Source organism: Tinamus guttatus, unplaced genomic scaffold (genome assembly GCF_059628265.1).
Source record: "Tinamus guttatus ecotype Peru unplaced genomic scaffold, ASM5962826v1 Tinamus_guttatus_pri_ptg000942l, whole genome shotgun sequence".
Taxonomy (NCBI): Eukaryota; Metazoa; Chordata; class Aves; order Tinamiformes; family Tinamidae; genus Tinamus; species Tinamus guttatus.
Window position 1 is genome coordinate 1,758,811 of NW_028289476.1, and position 19,815 is coordinate 1,778,625.

At 53.8% G+C, this 19,815-nt stretch overlaps 3 protein-coding genes across 3 annotated transcripts; 1 reads left to right on the forward strand and 2 right to left on the reverse strand.

Moving 5' to 3' along the window:
* Positions 1-292: 292 nt before the first annotated feature.
* On the reverse strand, positions 293-5,536 carry COX5A (cytochrome c oxidase subunit 5A). Its single transcript, XM_088538223.1, has 5 exons — positions 5,448-5,536; positions 2,785-2,901; positions 2,260-2,381; positions 1,235-1,357; positions 293-455 (listed from the first exon to the last, which is right to left on the reverse strand). Exons 1-4 carry the CDS (start codon positions 5,527-5,529, stop codon positions 1,244-1,246), a joined length of 435 nt encoding a protein of 144 aa, XP_088394349.1. The 5' UTR covers positions 5,530-5,536; the 3' UTR covers positions 293-455; positions 1,235-1,243.
* A 2,998-nt stretch (positions 5,537-8,534) lies between these two features.
* Positions 8,535-9,367, reverse strand: RPP25 (ribonuclease P/MRP subunit p25). Its single transcript, XM_010223651.2, has one exon. It carries the CDS (start codon positions 9,345-9,347, stop codon positions 8,733-8,735), a length of 615 nt encoding a protein of 204 aa, XP_010221953.2. The 5' UTR covers positions 9,348-9,367; the 3' UTR covers positions 8,535-8,732.
* Positions 9,368-15,093: 5,726 nt separating this feature from the next.
* On the forward strand, positions 15,094-18,690 carry SCAMP5 (secretory carrier membrane protein 5). The gene is made up of 6 exons (XM_010223637.2): positions 15,094-15,176; positions 15,433-15,561; positions 16,802-16,958; positions 17,870-17,971; positions 18,113-18,230; positions 18,332-18,690. Exons 1-6 carry the CDS (start codon positions 15,170-15,172, stop codon positions 18,524-18,526), a joined length of 708 nt encoding a protein of 235 aa, XP_010221939.1. The 5' UTR covers positions 15,094-15,169; the 3' UTR covers positions 18,527-18,690.
* Positions 18,691-19,815: the final 1,125 nt, after the last annotated feature.

Consider the following 19,815-nt stretch of genomic DNA (forward strand, 5'->3'; position numbering starts at 1 on the left):
CATCCACAGGGAGCAATTGGTACCACTAACCGCTCTGCAAAGATCAGGACCAAACAACCTGCTCTGTTCTGTAAGTGGGCCAAAATTGGCTGGTTTTACACGCAAATCCACAAGGATCTGGCCTTCCTTGCTGGCTAGCAGTACTATTGGATTAGGAAAGCAGCCATCAACCTGGTAGCACTCAGGGCAAGTAATAGTGTTTCTCATTTCGTTCATGGAAAGTACATTCCGTTTTCTCTCTCTCTTTTCCTACCAAAGGCAATAAAATCGCATAGGCCACCACCATCACATGAGTCAAAACAGTTTTTCCTTTATTAGGTCCAACTTCAGATCACATACATTGTGACTCAATAAAGGAAGAAAAGTTATTTCAAATAAGGTAATATTTTAACATTTGTGTCTCCAGATGACTGTGTACAATCAGACAGCATCAGTAAAATGCACAGGTAATCCACCTGGAAAAGAACAGAAAAGTCATCAGGCAAGCAGCTTTCCACATGGTTTCATATGGTCACCAATAAATTATTTCTGTTGCTCCATTTTACACTTGCCAAGCCCAGTTTAACCACACACAGCCCCCACACACAGTCACTGCATTCCCAGTACACTAAGACTTCACATCTGAAGGGAAGAAAAGCAAGGAGACAGAGATGCAGAATTAACAACTATGCACACCCCCACACTTCCTAGATCAATTTTAAGGATAACATACATAGCTTAAAGTTATCCAGCAAGACTAAATAGAAGTTCTGTTTATGGAGCACTTGAGCTCTGGCTATGCTAGAGCTGCTCCGATTATTCTATAGGCAGAGTCCTTCAAATTAGTCCTGAAACAAAGAAAAAACCCTGGCACTTTAACTGCAATATAAAGAAACTTCAGTGTTGCTGCATCAGTAACATCAATGGGGCCATTTCCCAGCATGTAGTAATTGGTATCTCCCAGTTTTCTAAACTGGTTGGACCGTGACAATAAAATGAAGGCATGTGCACTTGCAGATGAAATGATTTTCACATTTGCTAAAAATATCTGCCACTAAAAGCTGATGAGGAGCAAAGGTCTACATACTGCCAAACAAGCACTGCAATATTTATTGCCTTGGCAATATATAATTTCATTCTGCATCGATATTTCTAGCACTGCTACCCAGAAATCTCTAGAGGGCTCCGTACTGCAGCCAGCCTCCCCATCCTCTCGAGCAGCCGCACTGCTTTTTCAATAATATGTATCCCTTACCAGTAAGGTTTATGCTTTGTCTAGGCCCAGTTCCTCTGGAGTAGATATTCCCAGTTCACTCAAAGTTGGTCTAAGTTCCTGGATGACATAAGGGTAGATTTCCTTGTGAGGTCCTGCCTTGTCCTAAATAAAAGGCACAGTGTTAACTTGCCAGCAGGCTGTAGTCACATCCAGGTCCATCATATCTCAGTCATGCTTACAGTCAAGATGTGTATTCACATTATCTCTGCATACCAAACAAACAAGATTTTCATGTATCTGCCCCAGAAAGTTCTTCTACCCATCGATCATGGCTGTGAAGCACCCCAGAACATGCTTAATTCCCAGTTAAGGGAATTTTCAGAGTACTAATAACATTTCTTGCTTTTTCTCTTGCTTAACATCAAGCTAGCGAGTTACAACCCACAGAACTAAAGCAGTAGTTGCTTTAAGGAAGGATGCTTTGCAAACCAGCCCAAAGACTGCTTATACCTTCGGAAATAAAAGCAAAACAATAACCAACCAGTAAAAAGGAAGGAAAAAAAAAAACACAGTTTACAAACAGATTGGACTTAAAGTTTATCTTCCTTGTGAATTGGGGATAAATGTTACCCCTTGAAACGTTCCTAAGCAAAGCTTAAGGAGGACTGCATGCTGGTCCTGAGTTTTCCTACAGACTTTACCCCTACAGCTCCGAATGGTGAGAAAAGAGGGGAAGAAAAAAAAAAAAAAAAAACACGTCCCTCATTCTATTCCGGCCTGCAATGCTGAGAAGTGCCTGTTTACTCAATGGAGGAAGAGATCAAATAGTATCAGAAAAGGAAAATATGCAAGTAAGAACATAATGCTTGTGACTCAGTGCTGTTGAGCCCTTTTCCTTCAGGACTATAAAATCACCAACCACTTGATCACAGTCAACTTGTTGCTTCTAGTAGCAGGAAATTGCGGGCTACTGCCTGCAGCAAGCAAAGGAAATCTCTCTTCCTCTGAAGGGCGTTCAGCAACATGAAAGCAGAAGTCACACCTTGTATTACCATTCCACTTACCTTTACAACTTCTAGGATGCGGACTGCACTGGCAAAGTCGTTTAACCGTCTGCAAGCTCTCAGAGCTGCATCAATGATTTTTGGTTCCGGCACCAGGTCATAACCCACAAGTGTATTTATGCCTATGAATATAAGGAAGCAATAAAGTTGTCGTCAGTTCACCGTGCAAACAAAAGACACCTACTGGGCATGGCCTGCCTCACCCCACAAAAGCATCAGGTATGGAGCAATTCTTTAATACAGATGCATGAAAATCATTCATCAGTGTGAATATCCAAACACTCCAGACTAGCCCCTTCTCAGCATATACTGAATGTCAGTGAAGTCTATTGGAATTACTGACTATAAAAGGTACTAACTCTTTTGGGAACCTATATAATTTCTGTAAATTAAGCTAGGTAAAGAGTTTTCTAGATAACACTGCCTCTGCTCTCAAGCAGTCCAGCAAAAATAAATTTTCTGGTCATAATACTATTGCAAAGCAGTTGTATTTTCTCCATATGACTGTAATTTCATTCAACACACCTTTCCTTAGCTCCCAAGCATCGATATCTGGCTTGTTGAAGTACGTCACCCAGCGAGCATCGAATTCTTCATCCGATTCTTGAGACCCATGAGAGTAGCATCGGGCATACAATGCAGCTAAAATGAGGAAAGGAAGGAAGAGTTTGAGCAAAAGAGAAAAGGAAATGGGAGTTTGGTTTAGCAACCAAGAGCTCTAAATACATGTATTTTCACTCAATACACCATCTGGATAAACACTGGGTTAGTAGAGCTTATTTACTATCAGTTGCTTTATTTTGTTGAAAAGTGTTTAGTTTCTACTCCAAAGTACAGACTTTAAAAGGACACTCCTTCAGTCAGAGTAGGATTATTTAGGACAGAGAGATGGAAATGCAAGAGAAAAACAATTCTGTACAGCCAGTCCCCACAAGGAGTTTTCCGAGTCCCTTGTTTCAGTGAGACAAAGGACTTTTCCTCACAGAAAAAAGCAATCCAGAACGTTGTTTTTTTTGTGGTGAATCCTCATTTATAATATTTAAAATGTAACTCAGCAACAGACTCTCTAAAGTAGGCTCAGCACTTCTCAAAATCATAGCATTTACATGTGCAATGAGCTTGGCCAAATGAGTCTTGCAATAACATCCATTCCAGAAAGGAAGAGCTATATCCTAGATTAGCTATCCAAGTCTCCAATTAAAATGAATAGTCTGTTTTATTTTGGAGCAACTTTCCAACATACACGACTCCTGAAATTGCTTAATAACTGATTATAACTGATTTTGTAATCCAGGAACTGGCTGTGACAGATAACACAATAGTAACAAGTTCTTTGATTCAGTCACAAGTCCAGAACTGAGGAAGACTTGTTTTAAAGACATTTTGCATGGACGACTTTCGAACAGCTATATAGGCCCTCAAAGACACAAGGAAAAAGAGCTTTTTCATCCAACACGATGGTGAAAACGTGAGGAAAAGAGAAATACTGCTGTCCTCCTATCTATTGAAGATAAAAATCTGGTATCTTGAAGTTATAATGACATTAGTATTTTATACTAAAGAATTGACTTTTTTCCCAATTACGCATTTCAAACCCATTAGACTCAACTGGACTGACTTCACATTTACAACGCCTCCCAGTCATTAGTTCTCAAAATACACCGCCCCAAAGTTTATCTCACTAATTAATCTTTTTTTTTCTAGGTTAACCTCATTTAGAACTCAGCATTGCTAAAGATGCACTGTATGTAATTTCAATTGCTAATTTTGGCTAGTATTCTTCCAATAAAAAGCTCCAAACAATGAAATATAGGTGGTACCTATATTTCTTCACCTGAGCCCAGGTAAGGCAAAGGCAGATGACAAAAAAATGGTTTTCTCCTATAGCCCTCTAGGAAGATTCACCATCCTCTACCCAGCTCTAAAGCAGATCTTTGCCTTTTTTGCCTCCAATACATGACATATGACATCAGGGAAAGAATGTTCCTCCATACATGTATAAGCAGAGGATGGGAGGGTACTAGTGAAAAACCCTTAAATATTGTGTTTAAAAAAAAAAAAAAAAAAGATCCCCTCAGTCAATTAGCAAACCCTACAGAGAAAGAAACACACAAACAAAAAAAATGAGTCTGAAAAAGCTACAAGTTCTCTAGATCCAACTTGAATTGCTGCTGGCTTTCTTTCTGGCCCTTAGTTTGCCGTAGTGATGCTTGTATCTGTTATGAAAAGCATTTATCAGCACGCAGACTCCTTCGGGGCAGTTTGGTACAGCAGAAGCTCGGTACTTGGCACTGGGAGCCTCTCCTTTCACACCAGGCCCATCAAGGTCACTCTCACCCAAACACGGCTTGTGCTTGACGGTCAAAACAGGCAACGTCTCCACGTGTCGCTTCCCAGTTCCACAGCCGGGCAAAAGGCAAATAACGTTTCAGGGGCACAGGCATCTTCAGGCAAAATTAACTAGTTTCAAGAGTCGGAGAAGTCCAAAACCAGAGCAGGTTTTGTTATCTAAGCACATGACCAGCCTTCCTCGATTCGAGGGATTTACGAAGCCTGCCATTTGCTTTTACAGTACAGTATTAAAAGGGGCCATACTAAGACCATAGTAAAAAAGGGACCGTTAAGACCATATTTTTAAAAAATGACATGTATGAGGGCGCACACATTTTTCAGCAGCAGACCAAGAATTTGAGGATTTAAGGAGGACTAAAGGAGGAGACATACATACGTTATGTAAGGCATACAGAAATGCAAGGAATAGCGGGACTAGCTGTAGAGGACTCGCGGCCAGTTGGATTTGCTGGAACACAAATCCACAAGGCTAAAGCAAAAGACACCCTGGATCAGGGGCGCTAACCGGGACCTGGGTACGGTCACGCTGTGAACATGGGAACTCAGGAGCGGCTCCGCGGGACGGATCCGTGGGTGGCCCCGGTCACCTCGGTGTCACCTTGGCGCGGCCCCACGGCGGGGGGCGGGGGCCGGTTCGCCCGGTGCCGCCCGACCGGCTCCGCTCCGCTCGGCGGGGCGGCGCTAGGCCGCGGCCTGCCCTCGAGTGACGGCGCAGGTCATTGCAAGGACGCGGCGCCGGCGACGACCGCGCGCGCCCAGCGCAACCGGGATGGGTCGGACCGCACCGGGCGGGGGGTAACCGGGCCGCGGGGTGGAGGGAGGAGGGGGTCACTCACCTGCGGGGCGCGCGGGCGGACGGGCGGCGGCACGGAGGCCGGAGAGGGCGCAGCGGCGGAGGAGCGCCGCGGTGGCCTGCATAGCGGCGCGGACGGGGACACCGGGGACACCGGGGACGGCAGCGGCGCTACTCGCTCCGGCCGCGCGCTGAGGCGACCGCGCGCCGCAGACGGGGGGGGGAAACGGCGGCTACGGCGGCGCCGCGGGGACAAACCGCGCCCGCCCCCGTGACGCGCGGCGGGGGCGGGAAGCGCTGCGGCGGGGCGGGGCTTGGCGCTCCTCGAAGGGAGCCCGGCGGCCATTTTGTGGCCGCCGCGGGTTGCTCGGTCCGTGAAGGCTCCTGGTGGCGCCTGTTGCGCTCTGGAGACCTCCATCCTTCTGGAGGTTGCGCAGGGGGCCCCACAACCACCAGGCCCTTGGGCTGGCGCGCCCTGCACGTGCCGTGGCTGTGGTGGCCCCTCTGCATGCTGCGGAGCCGGTGCTGTCGAGATGTGTGAAGCGTCCCGGGTGTTCGCCTGCAGCCCTGTTTTCTAATTGTTTTCTCACAGAATCCCTGGTACGCTCCCAGACGAGCATGGAGTTTGAAATCCACAGGCACCTGTTGCCTTGCAGATTGGGTATTGCTTGTGCGTAAAGTCGATTAAAAATAAATTTGAGCATTAACAATACAATAGGGAGGAATGACTGGTTTGTCTCTCTCGCTCCTTGCTTTTCTTGCAGCAATGAGAGGGCAGCGGGGGAACAGTCCTCAGCTGCGCAGAAGTCTCTCACTCTGTCAAAGTGCTAATGGAGAAGTGAGGCATCCCCACCGGCCTGCTCAACACCGGAGAGGGTGGAAAGAACAAGTGTCATGAGCTGGGAGGATCTCAGCCGGGTACTGAGATGAGTACAGGCCTCAAATCTCATCTCTGCAGTGTCTAATAAGTGAGAAATGTAAGAGCTGGGGCGGTGGTGAGTGCGGGGTGGATGCATGTAGGGATGGACAGGTAAAGTCAAGGTATTTAGATACTGGGATGACAAGTAAACTGTGTTTTCCCTTCCCACCTGCACCCTGCCCAGGGTGAATTTCACTCATTTTATCTCTGGATGTGCCCAACTCTTTTTGACAGGCTCGGCTCGTCCTCTGGAAAAGCATCTGTCATCTCTCGTGGAGGTGTCAGAGCAGCACCAGACAGCAGAAATTAAACCCATCCTTCAGCTCCGCTCCCTCTGCCCTTTAGTTCAGTAGAGTGTTGGTGAAATAACTGGAGAGATGGATGACGGGACCATAGGAAGTTTAGGGAGGAAGAGCAAGGATTTGGGGTTTTTGTATGAGGAGCAGGCTGGCACGTTGCTGTGTTTGCCAGGAACCAAGAAAGGTTTGGTTCAAGGGCCAGCATGCGAAGCAGCAGGGACTTTGTTTTTACAGAGTTTTATTCATTCACGTTTTTGTTTAGGATCCATTCGGACACAGAATTAGCGCTGCTGTGAGGCACAAACACAAAGGAAGAGCCACAGAGCCTTCCTAGCACCTCTCCTTAGAGGAAAGGGGAACAGTTGCCTCCCAAGGGGTAAAATACCCACATGCCAAAGTCGCACCACTCCAAGCCACAAAAACCTGAGTCCTTTGGAAGAGCCCATATGCTGCACATTGCTAGGGTTTTTCTCAGCATAATTTCTCACCCAAAACTCTTTTTTTTTTCTGTATTAAAACAAAAAGACTTAAACATCAGAAGAAACAAAGAGGCCAACTCCATCTTTGTCCCTGCTTGGAAGAACAAACAATAATAAAGAACAGTTTTGAATTAATATTCAATTACACGGCAGCAGATAAGTAAAATGACTCAATCTGTAGCAGGGCAGATAAGCGCAAGCCCCGGGCCCGCAGGATCATCTGTCAGCTGGGGAGATAACAAGGTCATGGCGAAACAAAAGGGCTCCCTGCTTCCTCCACCTCCTCCTCCTCGCTCCCTTGCTCTCCTGGGTTTGCAGCCAACCCACGGGAGACAGAAGAGCCAGGGAAAGGCTCCCAATGCCGGGAGCGGGACAGAGGCAGCGATAACCGGGAGGTGGGCACGGGGCCAGGGCTCGCTCGTGCCCGACTCCGGGAGCAGTTTTCCGCAGTCAGAGGCCAGCAGATTTGGGGAGGCTCCAGGCTGTGCCTGTACCCAGGCAGTGCCGCGCAGCTCGAGCTGTTTTGAAGGAGAGTGCAGAATAAAACCAATTACAGAAAAAAAGAAACAGAGCAGAGGGGAAGGAGCCGCGGCTCAGCTCCACAGATGCCCTGTGGGCCAGTGCGGCTGGCGAGCGGTGAGAGGAGAGGACGATCGCGCGGCTGGTCCGCGTGCTTCATTCGGGGTGATTGGGAGCGCCGGGGGGCTCCTCTCTGGGCTCAATCCACGCAGTCCTGCTAAGGAAGGTGCTGCTCTGAGGGGCTCTGAGCAAAGCCGGCTCGTGTCAGGGTTTCTTGATACGCATCGGTGGCATCCACGCGGGTAGACCCTGCCAGAGTGGCAGCGGATGCTCCTCTGGTGCCTGGTCCCACTTCCCAAAAGGCAAAGGCTGCTGTGGTGGGATGAGGGACGGGGCCCATGCCCATCCCACAGAGCGAGCAGTCCCATGGATAGGAGCACTAAAGCCATGGGAAGCCCCCATGAGACCCATGTGCTGCCACGGGTTCTGCTTTCACGCTGAGCAAGAGCCCTACCTGCTCTCCGCGTTCCCGGAGCCCGCGGACACCGGGAGCTCAGCATTGAGACTTGAGCAGCTCATCACCATTGTGGTTAGCACCAGGCCAGCCCCCAATGGCTCCCCAGCTCCATTGCTTCCCCCTGCTCTGGCAGCTGGAGCGCTGGGACCGTGGGGCCATCCCCAAGCTCCACTGGAGCGGGAAGCACCCAAGGCGCCAGGGAAGCTCTGCCGGAGCTGGAGGAGGGGGAAGCACCCAAGGTGCCAGGCAGGGAGCTCTGCTCAATGCAGGGAGAGGAAAAGTTCGGAAATGGTGGATTTTCCTGCCCCCCAGCACCCCATTCCAAGGGGAAAGGGAGAGGCGCCCCTGCCACCATGGGCTCCCCCTTCGCCCAGATGCATCCCCCCCACCACCTCCGGCGCCACCGTGATTAACCCTTTGCTGCCACCTCCGCGCCACGTTCTCCCCCCAGTCGGGGACCTCCACCTTGTACCTTCTCGGGGCAGGTCCCTGCATCAGGGACGGCCCCGCGGCTCGGAGGCGGCCGAAACCCCGGAGCTCTCCCGTATTTCTTCTCCTGCCCGCACGCCCTGTCTGGCTGCTCCTCGCAGGGCAGTCATGGCTGCGGGGACAGCGGGAGGTCCGCAGCAGGGCCATCGGGACCTTGCACCTTCTTGCTGGCCCGCTCCAGTGGGCACTTCAGGGCTCTCTTCAGCCCCTTGGTGGAGCATCCCGGCACTTCTCCCGCTGCCGCTGGGCTCCCGGCCGGCTCCGGGGGCTGGTAGCCCATCTGGTTGGGATCCAGAGGGTCGCGGGAGAGCAGGATGCAGATGGAGGGCACGTTCTTGTGCACGGTGAGGTGGTGCGGCGTGCCGCCGGGCGCCGGCTCTGCGCTCTCCCACACCTCGCGCAGCGTCTGGTAGCGCACCTTGGTGACCTGGTGCAGGCCGCCCAGCTTGCGCTTCATGATCTCCACGCACGTGATGGTCTTGGTGACGGCACGGCCACAGCCGCTGAACACGATCTGCCGGCTGCCCTTGTGCTCCATGTGGGCCAAGGCAAAGCCCATCAGGTTGCGGATCTTGCTGCCCTCCTTCACCTTCATCTCCACCACGCTGGGCGGCAGCTCCGGGAAGGGCAAGGGGCTCTCCTCTTCCGACGTGCTCACCTTGCGGAAGTTCTCCATCCTGGGCTGGCCGGTGGGCTTGGAGTCGCCGGAGCCGGTGGCCATTGGGGCGGCAGGGAGACAGCGGGACCCCAGGCACTGGCACGTGGCGCCCCAAGACCACCAGCCCCTAGCGCCGTCTTGGCTGGGGTGCTGGCCACGGCTGTGCCGGAGCCGGTGACACGGAGAAGCCGGGATGTAGCGCCCCGTGTCCTGCCTGGCAGCCCGCGGCGATGCCTGGGCTCCGGCGCTGCTGCTGCAGCGCTCGCATCTGCTGCTCCGCGCTTCATTCTGGACTTCAGCAGCCCCCAGAGCTGTTGTGTGTAATTAGCAGATCCTCCCCCTCTCCCTCCCCTTCCTCCCTCCTCCTCCTCCCCTGGCTCAGCCTCCCAGCCCAGCGCCTGGCTCCATCCCTGTCCGGAGGGAAGGGAAGGTGGAAGGGAGAGGCAAAAGGGGCTCTCGGCTCCAGAGTCCTGCCCCTTAAAGCGAACCTGGCGCTGCTCCGAGCGCTCGCTGCGCTCAAGGACGCTCACCGTGAATGTCAGCGGCGCGCGGGCGGCTGCGGCACGGGCTCCCAGCCCTCGCTAGGCTTCGGAGAGTCCACGCAGCCCCGGGGCCACGGAAAACCGCCCGCGGGGCTGCATCTTGCGGTGCGCTGGGATGCATGGAGAGCCGCATGCCCGAGGGCACCAGGGGCCTGAAACATCACCCCTCTCTGCCCCCAGAGCGGGCCCCACACCACATCCGTGCCCTTCTGCTGCCCTTGTCACCTCCTGGCCCACCTGTCCCCTCCTCTTCCCCTGGTGCCCGCATGGGATCATTGCACAGTGGAAAGACATCCCGAGTATTGACTTGCGCTCCAACCTTATCGGCCTCTGGAGGCCCCTGGATTGGTTTCACCCTGGCAGCCTTTGAAAAAACACATAAATAAATCAATGGAGCTGATGCCACCATAGCATTGACCCGTGGGAGGGCAGGTCCCGGGCAGTCCCCTCCTAACCTGGGGGACAAGTGCCAGGACATTGGGGCCTACCAGGGACCACCAAAGAGCAGCAAAACCAATGCCCCTAGAGAACACGCATCCAACCGGACCAGCAACTGCATCCACCCTCGCTGCAGATGGGCAAACCGAGGCAGGAGCATGGCCGCAGGTTGCCCTGGATCTGCGGCCACGTCCTGCCCAGAGCTACGTGGCAGCGAGCTCGCCCGGGCACCGCATCCCCAGCGTGAACTGCTTGCTAGGAAACGCAGTGTTGTTTTCCCCCCTTGCGCGTGATGAGTATTTGTGACAGCCCCGCGGAAGCTTCTCTGCTCCTGTCTTGGATTAAGCCTCTCTTGGAAATTGCTGCCTTTAGGAGATGCATCTTCAGGCCAAAAGGCCAAGAAAATAAACGGGCAGGATTTTGGCCTCCGTTCACAGAATGCATCGGCCCCCAATAGAAGGCCAGGAAACTGAGGCAGCTCTCATTAACTTTGCACATAAACTTTATAGGCGCGCAAATGGGGAAAAAATGGTGATAAGCATTTATGTCGCTCCAGAAATACATGGTATCAGCACAAAAGCCCTGTGCCCCTCGGGAGCCCGGCGCACACAGCAAGGAGCCTGGCTTTGCAGCAGGATGAGTCCCGGTGCTGAGGCGGCTCTCCTGGAGCTTTGGAGGTGGCCATGGAGCAACAGCAGCTCCCAACGCACGGCAAGGATGGATGGCAGGATGCGCTCCCCCCACGGCTCCCCCCCTTCTCCGCCACAGCGCTTCGGATGCAAATGTGCTCCATTATTAGCTGCTCTGCTGCTAATTGCCATCCGAAGCCATTCATTAGCCTGCCATCTCCCTTGCTGGAGGACAAGAGAGCGGCTGGGTTGTTGCGAGCACAGGAGGAGCCGCAGCTAGCTCAGCCACGGAGCGTGGCGGAGCCTCTAGAAATGCAGCAGATGCGGATGGAAAAGCGGGGAGGGAGCAATGAGGAGCCAGGGAACCGGCACCCTGCGTCTTGCCCGTCTGCCTGTCCCAAACATCCAGGCGATGGAGTCCAGGGAGGGAACAAGAGGGGCAGCAATGCAGAGACAGAAGTGACAGGGACAAAAAAGGGAGCATGTTCATACAAGCTAGCAGGAGCGCACAGCAACCCGAGCCCCTGTCCTCCTCCTCCCCCTCTGCGTTTCCTTTCCTAGGAGACATGGGAGACGTTTGGAAAGTCCAAGCATCCAATACAAGGAAAGTTGTGGTGCTGCCAGACATCTCTGCGTCACATCAGCCCGTCTTGAGTCTCAGGCAGTTGTCACGTTGCACCCAGCCGGTGCATGACCTCCTTGCAGCACCATGTGTGAGCTGGGACCGGCCTCTAGGGAGGCTGTGATGCCAAAACCAGAGACCCACAGGGTGGCAGGGGCGATCCCTGAGCTGCCACATCCAGCTCTGCTTCACACACATCATTACTAACCTGGGAAAGCCCTTGACATTCACACCAGCTGGGGACATGACCATCCCTATAGAGCTGGACAGGAGCTGAGCTCTTCAGCACAAGAGCAAAATCCAAGAGGGAGGCCTCAGCCTCTTGAGGGCACTAATACGCCTTAATGATCCTGAGCACCCTCACCTGGACCACCCCAGGAGCTCATTTAAACTCAGCCCATGGCTGTGATATCCCCTAGGTCCTACTTGTCCTTGTTGTGCTCTGGTAGCACTGGTATTCCCCTTCTCTAGAGAATCCTAGTGAAAATGGCCCTTCCTTTGACACCTGAAGCTGTAGGTGAGTACCTAAGGTAATAAGAGATTGGGTTTGAGCTCCTGTGCGGGTATTGGAAGCAAGTAGCTGCTCTAGGCTGGAAGAAGACACAAGATAAGCTGGCTGGGCAGAGCACTCCCAGGAAGGAGTCAGTGCAGACCTATCTGTACTATGAGTCACCTCATAGTGGCTTTGGGCATGACCATCCCCTCTGAGAAGATGTCCCTGGAGCAAGCCAAGCTCTGTAACACTGAAAATAGCATCATCTCCTCTGTATGAACCTCCCTGAGGTGCTGGGCTGGAGTGAGGGATTGCTTTGCCATGGGACCCTTGCCTCACAGACCTGCAAATATCACTTAGCTGCTCTGAGCATTGTGCAGCTCCCAAACTCTTTTCCAGTTCCCCTGCCTTTCCTAAAGAAATGTCCTGCACAGTTCACTAGCAAGGTTTCACAGTGCAGAGTGGAGCAAGGGACCGTTTTCCATGCCTTCCTCCCAGGATGAAGGTGGCCTTTCCCCATGCTGAGGTGCTCTTGACTCCCAGGTCACTGTCCTGATCCCTTTTTGCAGGTTTTTCATTTAAGCAGAGCTTCCCCTGGCCCTTGGTGATCACCTCTAAGTGCAGCTTTGCACTTCCTCTTGTTTTATGGCTTTTTATTATTTTTTTCTGGGCCATTTCCCCAGTTTGGTCATGTCAAGGTCATATTGAATTCTAACCTATTCCTGCTAATGAGTTGCCCCAGTTGGGAATTGCAGGCAACTCGAATCAGCCTATTTACTTCCCCTGCATCTAAGCCCTTAACAACTGCCTGGAGCAGCACTGGCTCTAGGGACCCCATGCCTGTGCCATCCCTGGGATAGGTGGCTCTTGGCATCCCAGAGTAACCCCAGCCGGGTGCTGCTCATCCAGAGCTGCCCCATGGCAAGTTCCCAGCCTTTGTATGGAGCTGGCCCTGTGCCAGAAGGAGCTTCACATGTCCCCTAGAGGGTCTCCTTGATCCATATGAAGCCTGATGAACCCTTGCCCCTTAGAAGCTTTCCTCAAGCCCTATGGAGATTACCACACCTCTCTCCTGTATAGGATAACCCTTGACCCATGGAGGGTCTTTCTGACATATAGAGCTCAACCTCCTGCCCTCTGTAGAGAGCGTCCTCAACTCATGTGGAGCTTGCCAGACCCCTACCCCACAGAGGGTCTCCCCAACCCCGATGGAGCTTAACATACCACTGCTCCATACAGGATGTCCCCAGTCCCACAGATGGTCTTCCTGGCTTCATCCTCCTGCCCTCCATAGAGGGTCTCCTCAACTCATATGGAGCTTAGCACACTACTGCTCCATTTAGGATACCCCCCGCCCTGCAGATGGTCTCTTTGGAGACCCACATAGAATAGAGCTCATCCTCCTGCTCTCCATAAAGGATCTCATTGACACACAGAGGGCCTCCTTGACCCATACAGAGTCTTTCTGGCTGATAAAGAGCTCAACCTCCTGCCCTCCATAGGAGATCTCCTCAACCCATGTGGAACTTGGGACCCCTGCCCTGTGGAGGGTCTCCATGACCCCCATGGAGCCGAACGTCGCTGCAGGATCCATGGAGGGTCCCGCCTGCCCCTCAGGAGGCCCCGCTCCCAGGCCGGCGCCAGGACCCTGGACAGCGGCGCAGTCTCGCGAGATCGCGAGTCGCCCCCAGTCGTGCGGGCGGCGCAGTCTCGCGAGAGCGCGGGCGCTGCGGCACGAGCGGCGGCGAAGGCGCGGGCCGGAGCGGGGCCGCCGCGCGGGCAGGGCCGCCCGCCGCTCCGCGCCCTGGGTGCCGGGGGCTGCCCGGGGTGAGTGTGCGAGGAGGGGGCTGCACCGCCGGGGTGAGTGTGCGAGGAGGGGGCTGCACCGCCGGGGCGAGTGTGCGAGGAGGGGGCTGCACCGCCGGGGTGAGTGTGCGAGGAGGGGGCTGCACCGCCGGGTGAGTGTGCGAGGAGGGGGCTGCACCGCCGGGGCGAGTGTGCGAGGAGGGGCTGCACCGCCGGGTGAGTGTGCGAGGAGGGGGCTGCACCGCCGGGGCGAGTGTGCGAGGAGGGGGCTGCACTGCCCTTGGGGGCAGTGAGTGTGGAAAGCGGGGAGGGCATTTGCATCCCCCTTAATAGAGAGGGTGGGTGTGCAACGAGGGGGTCTGCATCGCCTCGTGGGGAGGATGAGTGTGCAAGGGGGTGTTTGCATCCCCCTCGGGGAGGGGGGGGGCGAGTGTGTAAGGGGGGATCACTATCCCCCTTATGGGGGAGGATGGGTGTGCAAGGAGGGCCCTGCACCCCTTGTTGGGGTGCTGAGTGTACAAGGGGGTATCTGCACCTTTTCATGTGGGGCTGGATGTGCAAGAGGGGCATCTGCACCCACTCGTGAGGGTGGCAAGTGTGTAAGAGGGAGAAGTCTCCCCCCTCCTTACAGGTGAGCTGCAAATGTGCAAGGACGGGATGGTCTCACCCTGCTTCTTGGGGTGTCTAAGTGTGCAAGGAGTGTAAGTGTGCAAGGAGGGCTGCACATGTGCATGCTGCCCTGGGCACCCAAGGGCACACATGGGGCTGCCAAATGGTGCCCAAGAGGCCCTGGGTTCCCCGTGGGGGTGAAGGATGGTGGCACAGGGATGGATGTAGGTCAGGCGAGCTGGAGCACCCGGCTAAGCCTGCCCCACACTGCGGGATCTTCCCTTAATCTTCTGGTGCTTTAATTAGCGCCCAGGCTCCAGGCCCTGCTGGCCCAGGCTGATTCTGTGGCGATCCAGGTGCCAGTGGCAATCCCACACATGCAAATACCGGCTCGTGGAGATAAAGTGAGCCACCGTCCTTGAGTTATTTTGGAGCGTCGGAGGCAGGAGGAGGCTGCCTTCCCAGGGAGGTTTTGAAAGGGCAGTGCAGGCAGCTGGGATTTGCATGTGCCGCTTGCTCCGGAGCTTGGGAAGAGCTGGAGCTGCGACACGGGGGCTGCGGTGTGCCCTCCTGCTTGCCAGTATCCCAGAGAATGCCTATATTCCTCTGCACACATCTGTCTGCTCCAGAGCTGGCTCTGTACTCGCTCCTTTCACCATCTTTCTCCTGTTTTCCTCCAGCTTTGGCAGAGATCTGAACTGTTTCCCTGTGCTTTCCTGCTGCAGCAAGAGGCTGAGAGCGCCAGCATGGCAGGTACGAGGGTCTCCGCTCTTCCCTTGCTTATGGAAAGGCTCTGTGATGATGGTCCTTGGCGGGATTATGGATGTCGGAGCGGGATCCATCCGGCTACATGGACAGAATTAGCATGGTGTGGGGAAATCCTCCCTTTCTATTTAAAACCCGGCAACTTGGAAGGTTAAATAAGGCAAACAAGGAAGGCTCTGTGTTTGTCACCGGTTCAGTGTGGCCGTCTGTGCTGATGGATTTTTTGTTGCTGTTGCTTTTGCAGAAAAAGTGAACAACTTCCCTCCCCTCCCGAAGTTCATCCCACTGAAGCCATGTTTCTACCAGGACTTCGATGCGGAAATCCCACCACAGCACCGCACCATGGCCAAGCGGCTTTACTACCTCTGGATGCGTGAGTCACTGCGGCCACTTCTTGGCAGGTTTCTGGCTTAGGCAAGACCTGGGAGCGTTGGGATTCCCTCTTCCTCTGGCATGGATTTACGCTGGATCTGCGTGTCCTGCTCCTTTGGGTCCGAGGCTGCCGTGGTGCCGTACAGGTGTCCCAGAGCTTGCAGCTCTTCCTGGAGCTGGGTCTTGCCCGCTCCTCTTGCATGCTTGTGTGGTGTGCCGTGCTCCGTGCTGCCAGAGCCGCCCTAGTTCCTGACTCGATGAGCCAGCTGGGATTGCTCTTCCTTATGGGTTTGTCCTCAGGGCAGGGAGTCCCCATCTGCAGCCCCTTGCACTGGGGAGGGCAGCAGGACCAGGGGGTACACGTGGCTTTGCCCAAGCTCCTACATAGGGAATCTCGGGTGAGCAAGGCACCATCCATGCTCTGTGATGCCGAGTCCCTTTATCAGGCAGTTTCTCTGGACTTTGGAAGCATGTAGCTGCCCAGGGACGGCCCTTCCTGGCAGCGGCTGCTGCTCTGGGTGGAAATTACTGAGCTGGCACCGCCGGGGCAGGCGCCAGCGCTTCCTGTAGTGCTTGGAACAGCACCCGGCTCTCCCTGGCCACCTTCTGTGGCAAAGGTGACCCTGGAGTAACTCTCCTCCTCATGTTAGGAGGGTTCCCAGAGCTTTTCCTTTACAGGGGAAGGAAAAACACACCCAAGCCTCAGGGAAGGACGGTATTTTTACTGGGGTGTTCAATTCCCCTGTTCCGGACACGCTGCGTTCAGCAGTGCTCGGCACGTGCCCTGGCTCAGAGCCGGCCGTCCTCCCGCTACTTCCCGACCCACCTTGGGTGCTCCTTTGGGGACAATTTTCACCTCCTGAAGGTTCATGACATGTGAAAAGCCCCTTCAGTGCCCTGGGGAAGCTCTGGAGCAGTGAGTGCCCATGGGCATCCCCGACTAAGCTCCCTTTCTTGCCCTCCAGAGCTGCAGCTGGCTGCTTGCTCCGGGGCGGCGCAGGGAGCGATTCCTCGGAATAATGAATCATTCTTAAAAAGCGGAGGCGTCAGAACGCAGCTGAGTCCCCTCCGCTTTGTCCTGTGTGTGCCGGGCCACGTCTCGCAGCAATAGCCCCTGTGTCGCTCGAGTCCCGAGGCGGGGGCGGGAGAGCGAGGCAGCGTCGGGGCTGCCGCGGGGTCTCTCTGCTCACACTCACGTCCTTGTGCCCCTCTGCTCTGCGTGTGTGCGTGTGTGTTTGCAGTGAACAGCATCACCTTGGCAGTGAATCTCGTTGGCTGCCTCGCATGGCTCATTGGAGGCGGCGGAGCTGTTAACTTTGGACTCGCAATTCTCTGGCTCATTCTCTTTACGCCCTGCTCCTATGTCTGCTGGTTTAGACCTATTTACAAAGCTTTCAAGTAAGTGTTCACAGCTGAGCGCAGCTTTTCACAGTCTTTTCTCTCCCTACCCAGTCGGTGCTTAGCTTGGGGCATTGCCTGCACTTTTGGGGAGTTTCTGCTCTTTCTGTTCGGCCTTTTAGCTTTACTTTCTAACTGTCAACTGACTTTCTAACTGTCAAAATAAGGGTGTTTGGGGTCTCCAGGCAGCCTAGACTCCATCCATTCAGCATAGAGACAGTTGCCTGCCTGTATGTATGGCTTATTGTGGGGTTGCAGAGCTGGGAGCCCCATGGGTGCGTGTTGTGCATGGGAAAGGAAGTGTCCAGCTCCTTTCGCCCTTCTAAGTCAAGAAAGAGTTGTGCAAAAATGAAAGACCTCTCTATTCTGCAACAAAAAGGCAGATTTTTTCCCCATCCCTGAGGCCTCTTTTATGTTTCATAAGCCTCTGCGGTATTTGTATCAATTATACATGCTGCCGAACTCGATCACTTCCCACTGATACATGATGTAAACTGCTCTGCCCGTGGCCTTCCGTGCCATCATCCTCCCAGGAGGAGGGCACGGGCCCTTCTGCGGGCAGGAGACGCTCACCCTGGCTTTGCTGTCCAGACACAGTGACAGGGCTGCAAAGCTACGTCCTGGGGAGAGCAGGTGCCTAATGGTCTTCCCATCTGCCCTTCCACCACCTTCAGCATCTCACGTCTTCTCCTTTCTCCATGGTTTTGCTCTGCTGTCTGCAGCAAGCTGCTCTTCTGGCTAACCTGTTCAAACCCTCTTCTCACCCCCTAAACCTTGGTGGGTGAAAAAACCCACAGCCACTTGTGTGATAAAAGGGCCCGAGATGGGACCCATAGTGGCAAGAGTGTCTGCCTTCCCCAGGAGCGCAGTGGGGATGGAGACCTAGGAGGTGACTGAACCATCTTTTGCAGGACAGACAGCTCCTTCAGCTTCATGGCCTTCTTCTTCACCTTCATGGCCCAGCTGGTGATCAGCATCATCCAGGCAGTGGGAATCCCTGGCTGGGGTGTCTGGTAAGGAGGGAGCTGCCCTTGTACTGAAAGCCAAGGGGGTCTCTGTTGCCGCTGCACAGCGGGGTTCAATGGGGTGTGCAGATCTTGGGACAACTACCTTACTTGATTGGTTCTTGATCTTGTCTCTTGATCTCCTTGCAGTGGCTGGATTGCAGCAATTTCGTTCTTTGGGACCAACGTGGGCTCAGCCGTGGTGATGCTGATCCCCACTGTCTTGTTCACCGGGATGGCGGTCTTCTCCTTCATTGCCCTCACCATGGTATGGCCACGGCGGGGACGAGGGACAGGGGCACAAGAGCTACAGCCAGATGCCTCAGATGAACTCATGTTTTGCCCTTTCCACCCCTCCGACCGCTGCAGGTGCATAAGTTTTACCGGGGCAGCGGCGGGAGCTTCAGCAAGGCCCAGGAGGAGTGGACCACAGGTGCCTGGAAGAACCCCCACGTGCAGCAGGCAGCGCAGAGCGCCGCGGCAGGGGCTGCGCACGGGGCCATGATGCAGCACGAGACGCAGTACTCGGCCACCCCCAACTACACCTACTCCAACGAGATGTGAGCAGCCGGACCTTGGCCTTGGGCGCTGGAGCTGGGGGGGACGGGAGGAGGAAGAGGAGGAGGAAGACGGCTGAGCCGAGTTGCCACAACTCCTTGGGAAAGGTGGAGCGCACCAGAACGGATGAATCTCTTTCCCCTCTTCCCTGTAACGACATTTTTATTTTTCCGTTGTGGTCTTGAGTAATTTTTTTCCCTCTTTTTGTTTTGAAGAGGCGCTGGGCTGCCTGCAGGACTCTTACTGTGCGTGGTGATAGGTGTATGTTCCTGTGTCTTTTCCCTGTGAACTAGTGTATGGTGATGATTTTGAAATTACTGTGGTGATAGATGTATATTAGAAGTACATCAGCCAAAAGCCCTCTCTCACTCCCCCAGAAAAGAAAAGATAAAAATACCAACCAGCACCCATCTCTCCTCTTGTGATAACAGCAGAACTACAGATATATATGTGTGTATATATATATTTTTTCCTCTTTCAGTCGGTGGTGGCCAGCCATCTGCCACTGTCTACCTGAGGCAAACACTCCTGGAAATTCTCCTCCTTTTTGCTTTTTAACTAGCAGGTGGCTGGCTGATTTAGTAGTGCAAAACAATAAACCAGTGACTTATTCATGCTGTGGAAAGCCGAGAGGCTCCTCACCTGCACCCTAGCTCAGGACCTGCCCCTTCTGTCAGCCCTGCGCTCTTGTAAATGAGTAGTTGACACTTTTGACGTGGCAGAGCAGTGTTAGTGCGTGGTTGTGACCAAGAGCCACAGTGCACTGTGTGTATGTGTGTGTGCTGGAGCAAGGCATCTTTCATGTAAAACCGGTAGAGATTTTGCATCCTGTCTCTGTTTTTTAAAGGATTCTACTTAAAAAAGAGACTAAACCCAGGGGAGTGTTTCTTGGAGGACCTGCTCTTGGGCAAGGCTCTGGCTGCAATCTTGCTGCCCTGTATGCAAGCACATAAAGCCAGTCTCACCAACTGACTCCACAGGGTGACCAGGACCGGGCCCCGTTACCTACAAGGCATGTGCTAATTTGATGACCTTTAGCTAAAAGATGGTGCTGGCAATAACTCCTTGTCCCTTGTGACTTCCAGGAAGATCAGTGGGACTTGGCCTTGTACCTCTGCTTGGGTCCCTTGCCCATAAGGGATGTGATGGCACAGCGAGAGCTTTGTGGGGAATCAGCCTCGTGGCCCCCGTCCCTCTGGTCACTAAGGGATGCTTGCGAGTGATACATGTCCCCAAGAGTCATGCCAAAAGGGGGCTTATTTCCTTTATTTCCTATCTGCACCAAGTGTAGTTGC

Bases quoted from the DNA above. Each gene is read 5' to 3' on its own strand.
- COX5A (XM_088538223.1), bottom strand. From the start codon at position 5,529: ATGCAGGCCACCGCGGCGCTCCTCCGCCGCTGCGCCCTCTCCGGCCTC. The intron at 2,902-5,447 runs GTGAGTGACCCC...TCCTCATTTTAG, and splicing joins TCCGCCCGCGCGCCCCGCAG to CTGCATTGTATGCCCGATGC. The intron at 2,382-2,784 runs GTGTGTTGAATG...TTATATTCATAG, and splicing joins TGCTTGGGAGCTAAGGAAAG to GCATAAATACACTTGTGGGT.
- RPP25 (XM_010223651.2), bottom strand. From the start codon at position 9,347: ATGGCCACCGGCTCCGGCGACTCCAAGCCCACCGGCCAGCCCAGGATG.
- SCAMP5 (XM_010223637.2), top strand. The intron at 17,972-18,112 runs GTAAGGAGGGAG...ATCTCCTTGCAG, and splicing joins ATCCCTGGCTGGGGTGTCTG to TGGCTGGATTGCAGCAATTT. The intron at 18,231-18,331 runs GTATGGCCACGG...CGACCGCTGCAG, and splicing joins CCTTCATTGCCCTCACCATG to GTGCATAAGTTTTACCGGGG.